Consider the following 15,788-nt stretch of genomic DNA (forward strand, 5'->3'; position numbering starts at 1 on the left):
CCTTATATTCACAATGCAATGCCAAATGTGTCACTTGTTTTTTTTTTAACATGAATATTGTCTAATTTTTCATACTACAGAATTTTGGGTTTAAATATGCCTGTAGGTCTGTTATCTCACCTACCATATTGCTCTACTGTTAATGACTTCCTATATATGTATTATTTCTTATTGTATTCCCACTCAGGCGTCCCGTTAGCATGAGCAAGTGCCAGTCCCTGTCCACCTTCAGCTCAGAGAACTTGTCGGTCTCGGACGGCGAGGAGGGAAACACTACCGACCACTCCCACAGCGGCACACCAGACGTGGTCAGCACCAACACTGACGAGCGTCTGGACGACAAGAGCGACGATCTGCTGTCTCAGGGCTCTGAGATTCCCGCTGACCCGTCCGAGCCAACCCAGCTGGGTTCTGACGGGCTGTCTGAGAAGGAAGCTATTCTTCGCCAAGTCAAGACACAGCTTGCTAGTAATGATCACAATTATGAGGTAGGCTGCAGAGAGTGAATGAAGGCAGAATGCATGAAACAGATAAAACAGTATAGAGGCAGACAATAGGTCAGAAACTGCATTTGTAGTCAACATCAAAGAGTCTCTTGCTGCTCTAACTCCGATTATTCATGTTTTTGCTTCACACCAGGGCCTGTATGATGACTCGGACTGTGACAGTGCAGAGCTGGACCATTCAGGCAGTGCGGAACCCAGCCAACCTCCGGCCAACTGGTGAAACTCTGACATATCAACCCACTCAAACTCCTGCAGATCTGGTCTGTGAATGCCTCTTTAACTCTAACAGACCTTTGAATACACCGTCATAAGCAACAGGGACATTGCAAAGGCAGGAAATGAAGGCGCATCTTCATCACAAGCAGGAACACAAAACAAACCCTTGGTGAGTGTTCTCAAAAACCTGATATCCTGGGGGGGGGGGCAGAAAATCCCATTTCATTTGAGACAAAATGCCTAACAGTGATGTGAGACTGAATTGGGGCACAGCTGAGCTGACACAGCACCAGCCACCAAAGCAACTGACCCAAGATCAGCTTTGCAAAAACACCTCAACAACAGAGGCCTCAGTCAAAGAAGCCATCCACACGACTGTCCATTAATTTTTCTTTTCATCTTCCATGTTGATTTGTATTTTTATCTCCGTCAAAAAAATGTGTCATGTTATTTCACATCATGTCATATGAGGACATGATCATAAGATCCTATCAGGGCACAATTATATTTTAATGTTTGTATTGTCAACATCAATGGGGCAGTCACTGATGTTACTACTTGCACTTGATTTATAAAATGTACTGATTTCCTCACAATCAGGTTATATTGCGTTTACTCATAAAATGTTATGCACTGACTAATTTATTGCTATTTTACAGTAAAAAAAAACAATGTTTACATTTTTCATTTGTTTAAATGTTTTATTTATATTTGTGTCATGGCTTTTGTTTCCATTTTCTACTCCTGTGTTTAATACCTATGTAAATATGTGATGATGTAAAATGGAAACATTTTTTAAATCTGAGACTGTATAATTTAAAAGTGCTGATGTTTCTTATTAGGTGGCACTACTCTATTTGAACCTCAAAAAGCTTATGGTAGTAGAATGTATTGTAGCTGCTGTTAATGTCTAAGCATCAAAAGACAGACAAAAGAGGGACAAGTGAACAAAAAAAAAAAGCAATATGTCTGCTCTGGTACAGTATGTCCTGTTATGTCACAGGCCAAACGAACCACAGCTGAGTTCATTCAGGGCAGATGGGCTTTTTATTAGTATTGCAGTGTTTACTGTATTACAACGCAATACCAGTTTTAAAACCCCCTTCTGAACATCTTGGGGTGTATATAGAATCATAAAAGCATGCTTGTGATAAAGTATGGATAGCCTATTTGTCACTCTTTGTGACTCTGGTCAAAATTAATTAGAACCATCCATACAGAAAAAAATGCAACAAAAGAAAGACTGCACATTTAATAACAGAAGGTATATGGATGACAGGGACACAAATACAAAAATAGATCTCAGAATAATTATGGAATTACTTGTGGCCAGTGTTTGCAGTGTACCAGCACATAAGAGAGATGATTTAGTAAACTTAGCAATGTGGCTCATTTAGTCAAATGCCCTGTTGACTATTATTGTTTTAGTAAGTAAATCACAAAGCAAGCACAGGCTTACCTGTGGCAGATGACAGTAATGACCTTTAACTTACACAATAACGTGTGGACCTCAATTCAGCTTGTTTTTGTCCACTCATAAAGTCAGTGTGCAAATAGAAATTAGGGCTCATAATTTGGCCATTTTTACCTACTACCTCCTACTACAGCATATTAGTTGAGATGTAGACACTTTAGAAGCCCATAATATGGTTCATTGATGTATGGAATGGTCACTCTGCCATTGTCCTCAGACAGTACTTTTTTCACTGATGTGCAAGAGTTCCTTTTTAAAACAGGCAGCATGATACATACAACTCTGGTTTAGATGTACTTGTGTCCCTTGACAAGCCTTCTAACATGCATGTGGTCCAATCTGACTGTACAACAGCACATTGCATCCTGTTCCATTAATGTGTGACTTTGTAGGTCCCACTCAATAAGCTAGAAATGGCAGCTTGTTTTTTTTTTTTATCTGGTGTTACATTTTAAACTTTCGATTTCTAGAGCATTTTAAACAAATTGTGCCCCCAAGGATAAAGTGTTGCCAAAAAGCAAAACTACTGCCCTCTAGTGTCTCAATTGTGGAGGTTCTTGTGTTTCCCATGATGCCAATTGAAACAACCCTGTATGAACCAAAACATTTGCTTTTTATATTATTGTAACTGTACAATAAATATATTTAAGAATCAATTTAAAATAAAATCTGTAAAATCCCAACTGTGTGTACTATTATTACAGCCAGTGACAAAATTCCCAATACAAGTTGTGGTTTGAGCATTTCACATCTTTATTTCTGTATTTTTTTTATACAATGTTGTGGCACCCAGGTCTACAGTCTCAAAAAAACGTGCACAAAAGTTTTTCTTTCCTGCAAATAAAAAATAAAATAATTTTCTGACTTGAGCAAAGCAAAGAGCAGGAAACTAGTGTTACAACCCTTTTTTTAAGTCTAGTTCCAGAGCTTCAATGATTTCAGCCTCATCACATCTAATAGACAGGTCAGTCAGTCAGTGTCCAGGAGTTAATACCCCTTTGGTAGTTTAAAAAAAAATATTTCCTCCATTTAAAACAAATATTCCAACATTTTTTTTTGTATATATCAGTCTTTACAAAAAAAGCGAGGACAACCCTCTGCTTCCAATCCCTACAGCCAAGCCCAAATCCCCCAAAAACCTCCCATCCCAGAAAAATATCAACACAAGATCTCCGGACTAGGGGCGGGGAAAACAGGAATGACATGTAGGGGATAGGAAAAGTGGCGTGTAGTAATACACATTAAATTATCTGGATGAATTCAATTGTCAAAACAGTTGTATTTATAACCAAATATCATCAGTGACAGTGCATTGTACAGCTACGTATTCTCAGTGAGACGAGTGTAATCCATGTTACATGCACTTCAAATTGAAAGCATTCCCAAGGGGGGAGAATGCTGAGCATATTTAAACCAAGTGAGTATGGACATAAAATAGGCAGACGTACTTTGCTGAATTGGGTAAAAAATAATAAAAATAAAAAAAGGGGGGGAGGGAGCGTGTATATATAAACACTGAGTAAAACAGTCACTCTATTCTTATTTGATACTTTATTTTTCCTTTGTCTTTTCCATTTTAAAGAAAAACCTGACTGTACACAACTAAATCTATATGCCTATTCAGATTTTCCAACTCTACTCCTCTGTGATGGCAAAGAAAGAAAAAGGGAAAAGAGCTAAGGGATCCATTTAAAAAAGAAAAGAAAAAAAAAAAAGTCTAATAAATCATTAAAACATCCAACTGGACTTAAAAAAGGGAATTAAAAACCTAATGTTTGCTTCTTTTGACTAAAACCAAAACAAATGAAATAAATAAAGAACTCAGAGGATCAAATCAGTGGCAGTTGACATGATTTCAAATGAGGAAAAGGCAGCATAATATATAAACTCTTAAGTTGGATAGTTGCATTGACTGCTTTATGGTGACCGATGATATAAAAGTGTAATTTAGTGCAGATGCAGTGTCTTATCAGTTGGCTGCCAGTCCTGTGGCCTCAGAGGAGAGCCTGGAGAGACAGAGAGAGACACCCGGAAACCAGGGAGGGAGAGAGAATAAGGCATGCAATCAGACAGACAAATGTAAGTTACTGTATATTACATTATTCAAATACAATGCTAGATAAGGAGATTTATTATTACATTTATTTAAAGGAAATGAATGCTCTGATATATATAAAAGAGAAGTTCAGTTTGGCTACTAGTCTTACTAGTCTAAACAGATCTCAAACGGTGTTGTGGACCAATGGAACTGTGTCAACATCTTGAGAAACATGCTTATTGACATTCTTGCAGAGAATAAAGAAGACTGATAGCAGCTGGTTAGCTCAGCTTAGCATAAAGAAATGGAAACCGGTGAAAACAACTAGCCTTATTTTGTCTAAAGATAACAAAATCTGACTAACAGCATAGCTCACAAACTAACACATGCAGGAAAAGGATTTTCACACTGCAGCTATCCTTAAGAGTTGACCCTGGGCTAATTTAGTCCCTTTTCACAGACACAAGGGAAGCCCAGGGATATACGTCTCACACTGCACCTATACTAGCCATGGATTAAGTGTTAAGGTCCAGCGAGCCCCAGGCTAAAGTCGGGGTTAGCCCACTTGGAATGTGCAGTGTGAATGCTTTCTTAGCCCCAGGCTAACAGCTCCCTTAGCCCTTGACTTCCTGAAGTCTTGTCGTCACAGAGATTGCCAGGCAAAAAAAAAATAATAATAAAGTCTGCTACCCAGTTATCATCATAAAACCCCATTAATACCGCGATGTGTTCTTTTTACACTGGTATTCATCTGCTCGTCTTACTTGCAACAAGAAAGCAAATCAGCATTTCCCAAAGTGTCGAAATTTTCCTTTAAAATTAAGATTGTTTTCACAAAATTATCTAAATAAAAAGGTGGTTTGATGCCTTTGATACCTGAGGGCAGATTTACTTGGAATTACAATTGCTTCTTATATAAGCAAAAATAAAATCATGATGAATATTCTCTCCATTACAACAGCCAACAATTGTCACTTAAAATGCACTACAAGAAAACCATTCCCATTAATACAATGTGACATCTTCCAGAGAGCCGCTACCTGAGCAGAGATTACACAAAGAGAGAAATGCTTTAGTAAAATAATGCACTGTCCATGCTAAGCTCAACGTCATTTAAAAATATCATACACTCGACATGTCTTTTCTTTAAGACACAGGCCAAATTAAGCTACATATATCTATTTTATAAATATGGCAGCAACCATCTGTCTGGCTGTTTAACACTTGTTTGTGTGCATTTGTTTTCTGTGGTAAGCGTGGCACAGCCTAATTTAAAAGCAAATGCAGGAACAGACAACAGAGCATTGTCAGTACTTTAGTAGTAGATGACTTATGTTTCCTTTGTTAGTAAGGGGAGAGCCTTCGCCTTTTAGACTTGGAGCTCAGCTCTGGGGCGATTTTGGGTTCAGTGGATATTGGGTGTGTGGGGTTACTGGGCCCACTGACAACATGGAGGGCCAGGAGAGGGAGGGGCTTGAGACTGAGGAGACTTGAAACACAGGCAGGAGAGCTGGGGAGCGGGGAATCAGTGGAGGAGGAAGAGGAGGAGGAAGAGGAGGAAGGAGGCGGCCCTGGAGCCAACAAGGACAGAGGAATGGAGGCTGAGGGGGGCACCACACAGGAGGAAGAGGAGGAGGAAGAGATAACAGCAGAGGAGGTGGTGGTAGTAGTAGTAGTAGTGGTAGTAGTAGTAGTAGAGGTGGAGGGAGGGCACAGGCTGGTCTGTTCAGGGTTCAAGGAGGAGGAGGGAGGAGGTTTAGAGGACTCTACACTGTAGAAAGAGAAACAAGGAGAGAGGGACAACACAGTCGGGATGGGTCACAGGGCAGGCTGTGAGCAATGGGTGGGGGGTAGTGGTAGGAGAAGGGTGAGGGAGGGGGGGCGGACCACTCAGGGATGTGATCAAAAACACAAAACAAAAAGCTTCATTAGAAATGAATGTGTCGATCCAAAAAAAAAAAAGTCTCTAGTCTGATGGTGTGATGTGGAGCCAAGTGAAGGTAAAATAAGGGGTAAGGCACAAGTGTAGACTGAGAGAGCTAGCAACAACAAAGTATGATTAGCAGTAGCTAGAGAATACCATTACCGCCATACCACTGAATCATTTGAGTTTGAACACAAATCCAAAATATTTTTTTTTTCTAAACCGATACAGCAGGTAGGAATGTTATGAATTTGCATTTATTAGGTGCATAAACTTTTTTATTCTTGCACTCTTGCATTTCATTCTTACTAGAAATCTGAGAAAAAAAGAAACTGTAGGTTTCTGGGATTGATGGATGCTGGTTTACCGATTATTAGTAGTTACTGAAACAGTAAACAGAGTTTTGGAACTGAGCAAATGTGCATTTACAGCAAAAATGAAAATCTTTGTCAAAAATAAGATTTTGGTATGTTACATACTACATTAATGCCTTAAGCAATTATTTAATGAATTAAAAACTTATATCTATAACATTATACACAGTAAAAGACATTACGTCACTGAAACTAAAGCAGAGGGACAGACAGCTGTAGCGGAGCCAAAAGTACCGCACTTCTTAATTTATTAACTTTATCAGTTATAATAAAACGCCACTACAGATAATCTGCAAACTGCCAAAAACGGCCCCTCTAGTAGTTCCTTAAAGTAGTTACTTAAATTATAGACTACAATTTAAACAACCTGAACTGACCCGAATAATTTGCCTTTTAGTGAAACTAAATGTAACCCAGCTAATGCAATGTTGTTGGTTTTTAAGGTCTATGACTGAATAAATCACGTGTTGGTAGCTAACATAATATACTGTATCACTTTTTCTTACCTGGCGTTGATGAGGTACTCTGCCAGACTGATGCTGGCGGGTGAGCCTGTGATGGTGACCTGGCGGTCAGTCGATCCATCCACTGGATTCGCAATCTTGATCTGGGCGCCCGACATTTGCCTGATCTCATTGATCTTGGCTCCCTGGCGGCCGATGATGCACCCAATAAGCTGTAGTGTGGAAGAGGATGAAAGTGGGAATAATGAGGCTGAATAACACAATGAAGACATGTTTCTGGTAAAGGTAGCAACTTGGAGTTAAGCTTGAATACAGCTTTTTTTTTTATATCATATATAATATATTATATATATATATAAAAAAAAAAAAAAAAAGGTTGTCAAGCACCATTTCTTTTATTTTTTGTGGATTTAATTCCAGTCAAGAATTCAGCATGGTTAACATGACTTATTGAAGCACTTACGTCATTTGGAATGGTCATCTCATGGGAACTGGTTTGAGCAGAGGCATCTATCCCTGAAAAATGTGTGGAAAAGTGTGTAGAACTTGGATGACAGAACATCAAATGAGTAACTAATTCAGAATCACTGATGCGTTATTATGGATACCACGTACAACTTCAAGGCAAGTCTCGCCTTACGAGCAGCTTGATTGGTTGGGGTTAGGCACTGACCTCGAGTGGTTAAGGTTTGCCAATTGGTCAGGGTGCAGGACCTGAACAAATCAGGTTACGTTTTGTTACCTGGTCAATAGCAGTGTGTGAATGCCATTGAAGGTCTTGCCTAGAAGTTGCCTGGGTTCCATAATAACGCAGCACTAATACCATATTTATCAATTCCAACTTTTTCAGAGCTTAAGATCTGTCCTTGTGTAGTTTGTGTTTGTACTGGATTTTATTATAATGTATTACAAGTCAAGAAGGTGGACAAATACTAGGAACACCTACACAACGCAGTATAATACAACACTACAAAATCCAACGCTGAATCCCTCCAAGATAGTATGAAAAATTTAATTTTTGTATTAAAATGTTTTCCAGTGGACAGATTTTTTTCTCTGGGCAATCAGGCGGCTTCACAAATGATGCATGAATCATTACGTTGTTTTTTCATGAAGTGAGTTTTCTTCAAATACGTTTGAGGACCGAAACATCATATGATTTAGTGCTTGTGTCCAACTAATTCTGACTTTTGGGGCTGACAAATTAAAAACATAATGTATAAAAGTCTATGGGCCTTGTTGTGCTGCATACCAGTGAATCCCTGGTTGCTTGGTGCGATGGGGAAGGGGCTCTGCTGCATAGCCAGCTGGTGAAGCTTGGTGAGCTGTGGAGAGATAGCAGCAGAGGAAGACTGTGAGAGTGAGAGAGAAGACAGGGAGAGAAATGGAAAACACAGAAAAAGAAAAAACAGAACGAAACAAATCACAGTCAGTACAGACAGCTACACAAATAACCTCTCTTATCCTTTCACAAAACTCAGGTGTCTGAAAATCATTGAGTTTTATGGCTTGTCTATGTGGGGTACCCCATAGGTATTCCTCCAAAGTGCAGGCTGCATCTCTTGGTAATGCTTTCTCAGTCTTCAGGGTCAGGAAAAGGTCTCAATACACAAAAGAGGGAGCTCTCATTATGCAGGTGATTTCCTAATTATCACCAATACAAGACCCAAACATGAACTGAGACAATCTCAACTTAGCATCACACTTCACCAGTAATCACCACAATGCTGGAAGGGTGGACTTAAGGTTTCTGTGTCAGTCTTAACAGATTTGAGTTTTAATAAACAAAAACTGCCATAAGCAGTAGCATACTAAATACATAAACATAATCCCACTAAACTACGTAAATGTTACCATGTTTTACATTATATCTTTATAATATTATATTACAGCTTTACTCTTTGCCAATATTCAGTGGCAAGTAAGACTAATAATATAAAGTCTATCACATCCAATTCTCCTGATGGAACATTTATAGCTCATTAGAGAAAGAGGGAAAGATTAATTTAGTTGAAAGACAAGTGGGCAGAGCACAAAGTAATAATGAAGGTTGAATGGTTAATGAAGAGGGGGAATAAAATAACATTTATCTGGGACATACTAATGAATGAGACACGTAAAACGAGACAAAAAAGGAAAGAAACAGAAAAGACTGAGCAGCAGGAACAGATATTATTCATGGAATAGTGGAGAGTCTGGACAAACAAATCAGTTTTAATTAACAACCGACCGCCAGTCAACTGAGGAACTATACAAACAGAAGTACTAACAGTGCCATACTCTAAATGGTTACACAATCTGATAATAGTAAGTCACAAATAAAACTAGGGGCATGTTTAGCTACATGACAGATGTAATTATATGTAGGAGTAGTGGGTGATCATAGAAATGTCTACTGCACTTACATCTGGCTGTGGAATTGCATGCTGTCCTTGTACGGCATACGCCTGAAACAAATAAAAACAAAAGCTTTCACAGGCCGCACATCTGATTTTGGTCACATTACCCTTCCAGCTCTCTCTCTCTCTCTCTCTTTATCGCTCTAATATATAAATCTCCCGTAAAAACTCCCACCACATGAAACTCTATTCTGAACTATTATCATTCAAGAAAATCAACATGTCTTGTCCAAAGTCTCCACATTTCTGGGAAAAGAGAAATCTTTAGAGAAACTATAGTGAAATTTAGGAAAACCGGAGAAATTTTCTTCTTTTCAAAAGTACTGAATAAAAGATGAAAAAAAAGAAAGGTATTTAGCCTGATTAAATACATTGCAATGTTAGGTCATTCAGCAGCAGAAACAGTGGGAAATAGGCCTAATGCTTAAGAAATCTAATGCTCAAAAGAGTAAAATATTTGGGGAAACATCCAGAGAGAAGGCCCTATAACTGACTGCCTCCAGAGAAAATGTTTTATGGTCATCGGACAATGACAAAATGAAAAGTGAAGCAATAAACCCCCCAAAAAACATCATGAATGTAAAAGGTGTCATTGTGTGTTGTATGTACCTGTCCACCTGCAAAGATGACGGGGGATCCTGAAGGCTTAGGTCGGTAGGGGATAGTGACCCCCTTAGGGGGAGACTGTAAAGGAGACAAAGAAGGTGAATGTGTAATTGCATTACTATGTTATCGCAAAATTTAAAACTTGTGTAAGAATTAGGATTTTAAATTACAAATTTAGTACACTCCTGCTTGTACCAGCAATATTTTACCAACGAGTGTATCAACATGAAAGTAGGACTTTATGATATGAGGTAAATACACAATAACGGACTATCACATATTTGCATGAGTCAAGAGTTAAGTTGCGGATTTATTAAACACTCAAAACAGTACCATAAAGTACATTATTATTATTAGATGTGTGGCGATGTCTCACAGTAAAAAAAAAAAAAATGTACGCACAGTGCATACAGGATTACGGCCGGCACTACGGCGCAGCTTAATAACCTCTGATTATAAATGGACAAATGATGATGTTTCACTTTAAATGATGTTGCTGCAAAGACTTGTGGGACAGCATTGTAAAGGATGGTACAGTGAGTCCTATGCTAAAGGAGATAAATCACTTAGACAATTCAAACAGCTCTTTTCATGGCTGCCACTTAACTACTTCCAGGTCATTTTACTCTGTAATTTAACAACCTGGGACATACCCACAGTCTATGCTTCTACCCCTGGTCTGAATCCAAAACCCAGAGATCCCACTGTTTGATATAATTTATTTACAGGTTAACAGATACCCCTTCATTTGCTTCATAGCTTTCATGAATCCGCTTACCTCAAGCATGACCACACAGATCTGCTTCACACACTCAATTATCGACTGGGGAGTACCAGCGATGGTGATGGCTCGCTCTGTGGAGTTGGGGAGCATGTCTCCTGCCACTTGTACCTGAGCACCAGTTGACTGGAACACACAGAGTGAAATAAGATGACAATTGAAGACCAGCTGTGTATCAGTGTTTGATTTACTTTATTCCACAGGTAGAAAGTTGACAGTCAGCTAATGCTGAGGGATCGGGGCTTGCATGGTTTTGTTTCATAGGTTTGGTATTACATGCTGTTCTTGATACATACCTCTCGAATTTCCTTGATCTTGCAGCCACCTTTCCCGATGAGGGAGCCACACTGGCTGGCAGGCACCACAATGCGTAGGGTCACTGGGGGCTTGCTGGTAGCTGTGCTGTTTGTCATTGAGCTGCTTATGTCCTGTGAAAAAAAAAAATATGAAAAAGACGGTTAATCTAGTTTGTGTTTGGGCTGGCTGCTGCTGACCAGTAAATCCATTAGTCAGCATAAATTGTGCCCTACCTCTTCCAGCTTTTCAATGATCATGGAAAATGCTTTAAAGATGGCGGTGGTTGGACCTGCCAAAGTAATGATCCTCTCAGGACAATTGCCCTCAGAGATGTTGATGCGAGCCCCGCTCTACAGACAAGAGAAAAGCAAGGAATTAAAAAAGGAGGAAATTTGGATGAGTTCCCATAGTAAAAACAAAAGCATCTGCCAGCTGTGGGCTCTTAGTACTTAAGACATTATAGCCTGCTGTACTTTGCGGTTACTAGAGGAAAGAAAGAAAAAACTCACCTCTTCTCTCATCTTCTTCACAGATTCACCTTTCTATTAGCAGAAAATCAGTCAGACACATTATCACTTAAAACAGATTTTCAAAACAACAATAGACAATACAAATTTCTGTTATATTAAACAGCAGCTTACCTTTCCAATAATACTTCCAACTTCCTAAAATAGGTAGAGAAACAATGTTTTATTAGACTGATAAATCTTTTTACACCCGTCATTCATTAAGTTTAAATGCACACTAATATTCCACTTTTATTCTACTTTTATTTATTATGAATTTGATATGGGTCATGTTAATGGCATACTTTGTTTGTAGCAGTTTACGGCCTTACAGTCAGCTCTGTGCGTTGCTATGTTGTACACAAACAAACTAGTTAACAGTTGGCAAAGCTGCGGTAGAGATGCATGCCCAAAAGAAAAGTTTTTTTAAAAATCATATTTTTGCATGGGAACAATATAGGGGAATAGTCACTTTCATAAACCATGTAAATCAGCTTAGTCTGAATATTATCTCCTTCGGAATTAGGGCAAAAACCTGAATATGTGCATGTAAATGTTGTAAGTGTTTACTACCAGAGCTGAACTGGTCTAACCTCTTTAGCTACAGCTTGCCTAGTTTATCAGGCAATGAAAAACATAAATACACTGCAAGCTATTTGGCTTAACAACAAGAAGAACAGGTGTAACTGTCAGCATTGTAAACAATAAAACGTCCTGATCCATCACGGATTCCCCAGCTCTCTACCACAAGCAGTTTTTGTTTTTCAGTGAATTAGGCATTTATTTCTGAAATAACTAAATCGTGGCTAAGAGAAACATTAATAATAAGCAACTTGGGTCCAACTTGGAAAATAACACATTTTGACACCAAGGAAAACATGGTCTCTTCAAACAGCTTAAACAGAGTAACTTGCCAAAACAGTATTCCACTTTTCTTTACAGGATCTTGTCACCAGTTTAACACCCTTACTCTGATTCTCCACTGGGCATCTGTGCAGCATTCTCTTTTTTCAGTCCTCCGCTGCGTGTCATACCACATTGCGAGCGTCTCAGAAGCAGAGCGTCTTGCTGCCCGACTCGCATATTTTATTGTCTATATAAGTACATTCACATGTTTATTTAGCTAGTATTGACCTTTCACTCTAAGCACTCCTACAGTTAAACTCCATGCCTTCTCTTTTCTGGTGTCTTTTGGTAAATTGACTGGATAGTCTAACTGTTTCACTTTCTGCCCAGCTGGTTGAGAGCTTGCATGAAAATAGACCTGCATTTTTTTAGCCAAGGAGAGAATTGCTTCACAAACACTTCAGGGACGCGCCGTGGCGCAGCTGGTAGATTATCAAGCATTGACTTGAATGGCAGCGATTGCTCACAGGGGGGCGCGCCTACAGCGCGTTCAGTAGGCGCGCCCCAGGTGTAAAATAGGGATTAGACTACATTTAAGTCTTGTAGCCGGCGAAGAGACTTGGCAGTCCATTATGTGGCTCTGTGATAGTCCCGTACAGTTAACAGTAAACATCCCTGTTGCTGCCACAATAAAGTTTTAAAACACTGAGGGTAAAAAACAAACACAAGCACTAACTTCTCAGGAGTTTGTGTAAAAGGTGAATGTTTCCTGTAACAACAAAGCACAGTCCCTCCATCTCTTTCTCCATGAAATGAAACCGCTTCAAGTCAGAAATGTTGAGCTCTGTAAAACGATCTGACGGAAAACAATTGTGAAATATAATGTCTACTTGTGCTACATTGGGGATTAAATAACACAACGGGACATCACAAATGGGCTATTTAAAAAAAAAAAAAAAAGGTATAGTGTGAATCTTTTTGTTTTAATGATTGTACATTATATTCAAGCCAATGTCAACTGAGTTGATCCTCTGTATTCTCCTTGATTTGAATGGATAAACAAAACTTCAAAAAAGCATCTACGTGGCGGAGGGGTAGGGGTGATGCGTATTTACTGTGTTGTTGTCATTACTTAGGACTCCTCATGGGGGTGACAAAATACGCACTATAGCTTTAAGTGGCAAACAACCGCTGTGACGGAATCGTAAGACTGTTTCTGAACATGCCCTTACCATTCACATCAAAGTCCATGTCCTTTATACATCCCTGGGGAACTTCATTTCATTAAATGTAATGTCACTGACTATTAAAGTGCCAATAGCAGCTGATGGGGGACCTCACCTTGCCATGCATTAGCAACCTAATGGTAAGGGTGACATTGAGCCCTCCTTCAATCACACCGGAGTCCATAACTGCAACCTGGGCGTCAGTACAGAACTGGGGTATTTGGTCACCAAGATGGATCTAAATGGGACATAGCAGACAAAAAACAACTATAAACCAAGGAAGATTATGTGAAAACCTGATTTGCAACTCAGTAAAGAAAAAATGAAACATGGAAGTGGGGAAACAACATTAAGACGTTGTGCACCATGTCTAAAGCTTATATAAAGTGGCCTGTAAACACTGACTTACATGTGGTCAACAAAGTGGTAAATACAAAATATCTCTCTATAGTATGTAGTGCTCTTAGTGGTAACGTTAATTACATCGTAGCAGGGCCAATATATAATAATAAGCTATAAGCTATCACTAGAGAAAGGTTTGTTCTCAGCATCAGGTATTACGTTACTATACGTGGCCATAGATTTAAATTTCAGCATAATGTATGTAAGGGCCTTTACACAGCTTGCTAAGCAATTACATTATGAATTGTGTCATATTAAAACATCCAGTTATACAAAACTATACATTGTAACATTAACAAACGTTGGCTAAATGTGCAATATTGAATGACAAAATTTGCAAATATAGGATGATTATACCTGGTTTTCCATTAGACAAATTTCTTCTTAATGAACCTATTCAAAGAGAATATGATAAATCTGTGTCACAGCTCATGCTAACGTTAGGATTTATGAAAACTGATGCGTACTACGATAAATAATAGGAAATAGCTTAGGACTCACTTTCACTGTGCCAACTACACGCTGTTAGTTTGGAGCATTTATTTTTAAACATCTGATTACTGCTCGGCCTAAGTTATCTGATTTCAAACAAGTACATTAGCATGGAATCCATCTTCATGCTAACCGATAAATATATGGGTTGCAACGTTATGTGATTCAAGTTTGTCAACAAATTGTGCTGATAATTACTCTCCTACAGTTTCGTATATTTCTTAAAATACATTCACATACTTGTCAGTATGAAAAGCAGAGATTTAAATGCATACTTCGCGTGTGTTGTTCAGTTAAAAGTAAGTCCATTACTATTAACGCTTTTTGTACGTCGGTTAGCCATTTAGCATGTTGGTTGCTCACCGTGCTGGGAAAATGAATGGAGCATGCGTGTGTTAGCTACCTAGCAAAGATAGCTAGTTAGCTAGCTTAATTAGTCAAATTTATTAATGGCTGGCAAAATATCGACAGCCTTCGTGGAATTGTAGTTATGCGTTTTTTGGACTAAGTACAGGCGCTAAACAGCAGACAGCGGTTTTTAAAAAGACAACAACAACATTAAAATCAAACTTCTCCGTGGTTAGCTAGCTAGCCGAATCATTCTGTACGGAGACTGCGTGTTCATCATCATGCGGCCTGTTAGCATGCTGGTTCAAGCAGCCGCTAGCTGTTGGCTGGGCGCGATTTCTTTCCGCTACTTCTAATTGTAACAACAAATATAATAACACAAACATCAGAATAAATCTCACCTGATTCGTGTGCTGGTATCTGACCGGGGGGAGGGTTGGGGTTGTAAGGGTAGAAGGGGAGAGGTTCGGGAGGGTAGAAACCCGGGGGAGTTTAGAAAGGACTCGGGGAAGAGGGAAGAGTGATGTGAGATCGAGCTCCACTCCTTTACACAAAGACAACACATATAACCCCTGAACTTTCCCCTTTCACCCAACCAGAAACCCCCATCCGTTCCCAAGGCACCTCAAAATCACGTATATTAAAAAAAAAAGTTATGTTAGCATATTTGTACATTATGCTATAATATGGCAGTTAAATTAAGGGATATGAAAAAAAAAAGTTATTGCGCACAATAGAAACATTGTTGCGTTGGTTTAAAACGTAAAAACAATAAGTGTCGTTTAAATAACCGATGGTAAGCGGTATACATGTATTTAAACATACATTTTCAAACATGTGTATGCTTTACCAATGCTTCTAATGTGTTCATATTTAAAAACTTCAATGA

At 38.9% G+C, this 15,788-nt stretch overlaps 2 protein-coding genes and 1 long non-coding RNA gene across 10 annotated transcripts in view; 2 read left to right on the plus strand and 1 right to left on the minus strand.

The window, feature by feature from the left end:
• Positions 1–2,875, plus strand: part of LOC116688446 (mitogen-activated protein kinase kinase kinase 12) — a 30,062-nt gene extending 27,187 nt beyond the window's left edge. For both annotated transcript variants that reach the window (XM_032514485.1, XM_032514484.1), the window contains exons 13-14: positions 188–488; positions 640–2,875. In XM_032514485.1, coding sequence (XP_032370376.1) covers positions 188–488; positions 640–726 — 388 coding nt within the window. In that variant the 3' untranslated portion in view covers positions 727–2,875. The remainder of the gene's footprint in view (positions 1–187; positions 489–639) is intronic.
• A 50-nt stretch (positions 2,876–2,925) lies between these two features.
• LOC116688448 (poly(rC)-binding protein 2) lies at positions 2,926–15,481 on the minus strand. Of its 7 annotated transcripts, none has more exons than XM_032514494.1 (14): positions 15,301–15,479; positions 14,417–14,452; positions 13,773–13,895; positions 11,721–11,744; positions 11,589–11,621; positions 11,313–11,429; positions 11,079–11,210; positions 10,780–10,908; positions 10,005–10,079; positions 9,402–9,443; positions 8,249–8,321; positions 7,460–7,512; positions 7,039–7,208; positions 2,926–4,202 (listed from the first exon to the last, which is right to left on the minus strand). In XM_032514494.1, exons 2-14 carry the CDS (start codon positions 14,426–14,428, stop codon positions 4,166–4,168), a joined length of 1,020 nt encoding a protein of 339 aa, XP_032370385.1. In that variant the 5' UTR covers positions 14,429–14,452; positions 15,301–15,479; the 3' UTR covers positions 2,926–4,165. The 7 variants fall into 7 exon arrangements, with proteins under 7 accessions (XP_032370385.1, XP_032370384.1, XP_032370380.1 ...); XM_032514493.1 differs by having other exon boundaries at positions 8,249–8,348; XM_032514489.1 differs by lacking the exon at positions 2,926–4,202 and adding an exon at positions 5,051–6,005 and having other exon boundaries at positions 15,301–15,481.
• Positions 8,729–8,981, plus strand: LOC116688453 (uncharacterized). Its single transcript, XR_004331778.1, has 2 exons — positions 8,729–8,853; positions 8,889–8,981. It is a non-coding gene; the product is annotated as an uncharacterized LOC116688453 (long non-coding RNA).
• Positions 15,482–15,788: the final 307 nt, after the last annotated feature.

This window comes from Etheostoma spectabile, chromosome 4 (assembly GCF_008692095.1).
Source record: "Etheostoma spectabile isolate EspeVRDwgs_2016 chromosome 4, UIUC_Espe_1.0, whole genome shotgun sequence".
Taxonomy (NCBI): Eukaryota; Metazoa; Chordata; class Actinopteri; order Perciformes; family Percidae; genus Etheostoma; species Etheostoma spectabile.

Excerpts from the sequence above, each read along its gene's own strand:
- LOC116688448 (XM_032514488.1), bottom strand. Across the intron at positions 11,211-11,312 it reads TCATTGAAAAGCTGGAAGAG|GACATAAGCAGCTCAATGAC; the intron begins GTAGGGCACAAT and ends TTTTTTTCACAG. Across the intron at positions 7,209-7,459 it reads AGATGACCATTCCAAATGAC|CTTATTGGGTGCATCATCGG; the intron begins GTAAGTGCTTCA and ends TCCACACTACAG.